This window comes from Zootoca vivipara, chromosome 2 (genome assembly GCF_963506605.1).
Source record: "Zootoca vivipara chromosome 2, rZooViv1.1, whole genome shotgun sequence".
In the NCBI taxonomy this organism is placed as follows: Eukaryota; Metazoa; Chordata; class Lepidosauria; order Squamata; family Lacertidae; genus Zootoca; species Zootoca vivipara.
The window spans coordinates 65,646,469-65,652,468 of record NC_083277.1 but is presented as its reverse complement, the minus strand read 5'-3'; the positions used below and the strand labels follow the sequence as shown (position 1 = coordinate 65,652,468).

Sequence of the window (6,000 nt, the reverse complement as noted above, 5' to 3'; positions counted from 1 at the left end):
TCTCCTCTTTCACCCTCATTAAAAGGTTCTTTAATTCCTCCTCGCTTTCTGCCATCAAGGTTGTGTCATCTGCATACCTGAGGTTGTTGATATTTCTTCCGGCAATCTTAATTCCGGCTTGAGATTAATCTAGTCCAGCCTTTCGCAAGATGAATTCTGCATATAAGTTAAATAAGCAGGGAGACAATATACAACCTTGTCGTACTCCTTTCCCAATTTTGAACCAATCAGTTGTTCCATATCCAGTTCTAACTGTAGCTTCTTGTCCCACATAGAGATTTCTCAGGAGACAGATGAGGTGATCAGGCACTCCCATTTCTTTAAGAATTTGCCATAGTTTGCTGTGGTCGGCACAGTCAAAGGCTTTTGCATAGTCAATGAAGTAGTAATAGTAATAATAATACTGAAAACCCAATAATAATGGACTCAGTATGTACTATGCAGTTCAGAACACTCCTGTGTCAGTGACCCTCCATACTCTCTACCTTACCATACAGAGTGTTTTATAATATTTTGTATGGTTGGTGCTAAATTACGAGAACATGTTAAATATATCCTTCAGGTTGCAGAAATTACCTACTCAGCATGTGACTTTAATATCCTCTGTAACCAGCTCTTTTGAAGCACTTTTGAACAGCATACTCATTCTGCAGACAGGATGGTCAGTCATCTAGCATCCATAAATACTGAACCACAAAGTTTAATATTTAATATGTGAACCCAATTTATGGCAACTGAAAAGTAAGAAGCAGCTTTGGTGGCACAGGGAGTGAAGAATGAATTCTCGGCATAGTATGATGCTTTATGGTATGTGTAGTAATGAATTCCTTATGGCAGAAGAAAGAAAATAAAGGGGGAGGGGGTGCGCAGAAGAAACCAATTGTCTTAAATGTAATGCTGTCCAAATACAATAATATTGGGGACAGTAGAAGGACTTTGTCATTGTTGTAGTTAGGGTTGGAAAGAAACTATGCTTTGCAACTATGCAACAGTATTATACGGAGGTAAATGAAAACCTTATTTAGGTGAAAAAGGCATATTTGCAATTCAGTCATAGTACAGTACATCAATTCCAAGTGAAACTGATTGGATGCAAAAAGGGAATAAATCTTGCATGAACAGTCCAATTAAAAAAGTAAGCAAACTGTGCAGTGGAAGGAGTATCAGGGTCTGGTCTTGCAAGTAGCAATGGATGCAATCTAAAGCCACCAAGTACAGTACAGTCCTTTTAACATCTATGGAGCTCTACATGGAAACACACCATAATTCACATATGTTATTGATAGCTAAATTGGAACCCAATAAGGTTACATTTTCAGTTATAATATTATGAGGTATGGCAAGCAACAACATTTAATTATCTCCATGATTTTAAAAAAATCCAGTGAAAAGTTACTATAAACAAGTTGGCTACACTTTGTCTCTCATGAATTATCAGTGAGCACACATTGCAAATTCTATTGTAGCAGTTCCTGCAGAATTGGCTAAAAAACTCTAAACAGAGTGCCAAGCTGTCATATAGCCCAGCATAAATCCTCAGTGCAATGGTTTTAAAATGAGCTCCCACCACCATAGTTAAATTCTACTAATAATTACCAGTGACACACAAATTCCATGAAACCGGTAGATTAGTGCCGTATCTATATTTTAAAGCCTGAACTGGAGAGTACTTTGAGCAGATCTGTTTCAAAGAATCCAGTAGAATAAAATACATCACTAAAATATGTTTCTCATGAATTTCCTTTATAACATCCATCACTGGCTTAATGCTCATGCAGGATAACAAAGCACAGCAAGAACAAGTTTTCTACAACCTCCAATTTCTGATTTTTCTGCAGCAAACTCAAGAAGGGGAAAAAAATAGTTTCAACTCCTATTGCATGACATGCCTAACGTTCAAAATACAACAGCAAATTTCAAAACTGGCACTTTGATAAATAAATATCTGAAACCTAAAATCCAACCTCAAACAGTTTAAAATTTATTTTAGCTAATATTAGAAGGATGTTTATGCAGGGGAGAAAAACTTTTTTTAATGTTATATTTTAAATATTATATGGAAAGCATTTTCTGAGTCTTAAGGGTACTGAATTGCATTTCCACCATTCACAATTGCAGGCAAGTGCTAAGAAAGATGTGAAATGGGGCACAAAAACTTCACAGTTGATTATTAAACTAAGAACACACTTAATACCCCATTATGAAATTGCCTCGAGTGGCAGAATTCAACAGAGTTCTAAATATGTCTTTTCTTTCTTGATAGATTTTGGTTGTTTGTTTTACTACCAGACACTAAGTAAATCTAAATGTTTATTTGTATTTGCTCTGATATTTGAGAGGGAGCTTACTAATTTGAAGGAACCTCTCTATACAACTTTTAGGAGCCCAGCTGATGAAACCACAGAGAGCAAAGCTATTCAAAGCAGCTTCACAGCCTGACACAGTGTTTCCCTTGGAACCTTTGACAAATCACATCCAACCCAACTTAATGGGTAAATGTGAAAAGCTTTGTAGATCACCTATGCAAGGCACCCCTCCCCTCCTGAGGTGAAACAGGAATTGCCGCCTCCTGCCCCCCTGCTGTGCCCCCACTTCTGCTGCTGCCACACTCTCGCTCTCGAACTGCTGCTCAAAGAGTTGCTGCTTGGCTTTCCACTGTTGGGAAGCGGAGCAGATTGGCAACATGGCACACAGGAATGCCCCAGCTCTCACTGAATCTGTCAGGAGCCAAGGTGCTCCTCAAAGTGCTGCCACTCAGCTTCCCTGGTGGAGCTGTGGTGGAGCCCTGGCTTTCACCAAACTTGGCGGGAGCTGGGGCAATCCTTACAGTGGGCTGCTCACTCAGCTTCTCCGCCTTTAGGTGGGGAAGATGAGTGGCAACGGTGCATGCCAGAACGCCTTCCTCTTGGTGGCAGAAGTGGTGGAGCAAGCAGAGCATCACCTCTTGCACTTCCACTGCCTGAGGCGGGCACTTCACCCTGTTTCATGGGGAGGCCAGCTCTGCCTCCTCTTCTCCCACTATAGCTGCCTCCCACTTGCCTTTGTGCTACTGAAGGTACACTGTGCCCTTCTGGATGCCAGAATATACCTTTAAAGCATGTACAAAGCACATCCCCCCCAACACACTCACACACACGAAAAATTTTTCCAGGAAAAATGGTGATTTAAATGTGCATGAGTGTTCATGACTTGAAACAATATATGTGGATACTGTATGCATCCATCCACATCTGATGACAAAAAATAAAAAGTACCCAAAGTATTACCTGTAATTCTAGTTCAGGTAGGTAGCCGTGTTGGTCTGCCGTAGTCGAAACAAAATAAAAAAATCCTTCCAGTAGCACCTTAGAGACCAACTAAGTTTGCCATTGGTATGCACACTAAGTTTGTTGTTGGTATGAGCTTTCGTGTGCATATGAAGAAGTGTGCATGCACACGAAAGCTCATACCAATGACAAACTTAGTTGGTCTCTAAGGTGCTACTGGAAGGATTTTTTTTTTTATTTTGTTTCGACAAAAAACCAGGGCACTGCAGTCAATCCCTCAGACAGTTACGATTTCCAGGAACTCTTAAACTACAGTGTCCGGAATTCTCTGAGGGGGAGAATGCGTTTCAAATGTGCCTTAAAGTTATAGAGCATATAACTGGTCTCTCCCTCTTTATACCCTCTTCATGTTATTGCTAAGGGCAGCACATGTAAGGGTGAAGAGTGTAGGCAGGAATGGAAAGCAGAGCTAGAATTTAGATGACTGCCCCATTAAAACACATTTGCAACGCTGGTTTAAAAGTTTTTTTGAGTAGGTTCTTGGCCTGCAGTGTTTACAACTTTCTGAACAACCTCAATTGCGCAGCTCCCCAGCCACAATGCGGCACATTTAGTCACAGCTTTGTGCCATCAGCATCAGTAGCAACCACCCCTCAGACATGTTAGAGGCTGCTGGGAGCTGGTGAGGTAATTTAACATTTGCAATAAATAATACAAGCATAAAACAGGCATATTGTTCATTTATTTTTGAGACCCACAAAAAGATGTTTGAAAAAAAAGGTTTTTACTAGACTTTAAATGGTCAAAAAGCCATGTAGGCAGAGAGTGAAAAAAGCATTTCCCAAACATTCCTATAACAAGCGCAGGGAAAAGCAGCATCTGGTACCAATTTATGCCCTAGACACACCTCTACAAAAGTACTGTTCCCGTGAAATGACACAGAAAGGAAAATAAATGCCTTAACTTTGTTGACTCATGATCAAGAGTAACATCCATGTACTTACTGGAGGACCTGGAAAACAAAACACAACACATTTAGCATTAATTACAGAGAACATAGAGTATTTTCCTACCATGTAAAATGTTCATTCTGAAGATGACAAATTGTGCGAGAACTACCCTCTTCCAAAGCATGAACAGTACAACATATTACACAGTGTAGCATCAGTTCACAGTGTAGCATCAGTTCTTAGTGTGGTATTATGTAGTATCATGTCAAATTAGTATAGTAGGTTTAGAAATAAAAGAAAAACACCTCCCCCCCAAACACTTAAAGCAAAGAAAATAGTAAGACAACTTCACTGCATGAGTGCTGAACCATTAAGAAAGGACCTAACAAATTTGACTCCTAAGGGTGAAGTTGGAAGAATGTAGGGTCTAAAAAATGCCATTTCGGGGCCAGATTAAATAGGGCAGGTAACCATCCTACTTCTAGTTTGTTAAACTTCCAACTTGCATGCCACAAGGGCTGCTTATATATACGTTAACCAAGAAGCTGGTAGAATGTATCATGTCATGTTTTTCCTTGCCCCACACAGAAGGAAAAGTTCAGCTGGAATCAGTTCCCTCTTGGAAAGGGCATTGAACATAAATGGCTTCCTAGGTATCTCTCATATCTTCATGTGTGAGATTTTACCTACAAAGGAAGACACAGTATACATATATGTCTTTTTTGGACACTACAGGTGGTGGATCACATGTTTGGATTACTTTGCAGCTAATAAATCAGAGACAATGGTTTCAGCCTTCTCTCTCTCTCTCAAGCTAATAGCTCCCCATCTGAAGTCTAAAGTAGTACTTTCTAAAGAAGACTTTACCTTGAACTATTTTTTTGTATATTGAAATTGGCTCGCAGTCAAGCTCAATAAAGTGAAACCTCTGGAGTGCTAGTATTTGTTTCGCTAATAAGGACAGACTCTTCATACCCCTGCTCATCTGCTATATCCTCACAAAGACCCCTGCCCAACACTGAGGTGAGCATTTAGTTTGAAGAGACTAATGGAATCCACATTTCACTCCTATTTAAAAGAGGCGTTTTACACTCTCTTTTCTTTCTCCTTTAGCTTCTTCATGCTCCATTTCCTACATGATCAAAACCAGAAGGATTAAAGGAGGGGGGGGGAGGGATGTGGGAAAAATTAAAGAAAAACTGAACTCCCTGAAAAACAATATAAAATGAGAAACATGCTTTTGTTTGTTTATGCAAGTATCTTCAAACACTAAACCTATTTTAAAGCCTCTTTTAATACCATCATCAACCTGAAGAATGGAATTAATAATCACAGGCTCATTACAGAATCCACTGACTTCACTGTGCCTTACAATCACTTACGCTGCTGCTGCTGCTGAAGAACCACAGCTCAGGGTGGTGTGGGAAACCACCCCCAGTTAAATAGCCTTTTATTAAAGCTAATGTGTTGAATGCAGACTTGGATCCTGCAGGGGCTACTGCTTGAGGAAGGGGGAGTGATGCAATTTTCACCAGTATTCCCTGCAGCCTCCAGCACCGCCTCCCATGCTGCTCCAAAAAGTTATCCAATCCTTTTTAAAAGGGTGGTGGGTTGCAGGGTGAATCAATCAAAATTGCCTCTTCCCACTTGTGTTTCCCAAGAGAAGAATTCTTCTCATGTTTAGTGTGGATCCAACCTTTTGCACATCATCATAACACTTCCATACATTGGGTACGGTGTGTGTGTGTGTGTGTGATTCATGAATCGATGATGGTCTCCTTATG

General features: G+C 40.1%; 1 protein-coding gene across 1 annotated transcript in view; it reads right to left on the bottom strand.

Annotated features, from left to right (window-relative positions):
• Window positions 1-3,446: 3,446 nt before the first annotated feature.
• Window positions 3,447-6,000, bottom strand: part of LOC132591727 (collagen alpha-1(XXIII) chain-like) — a 210,002-nt gene continuing 207,448 nt past the window's right edge. Inside the window, exon 4 of the mRNA XM_060271654.1 lies at window positions 3,447-4,278. Within this exon, the coding sequence (XP_060127637.1) occupies window positions 4,226-4,278 (53 nt within the window). The 3' untranslated portion in view covers window positions 3,447-4,225. The remainder of the gene's footprint in view (window positions 4,279-6,000) is intronic.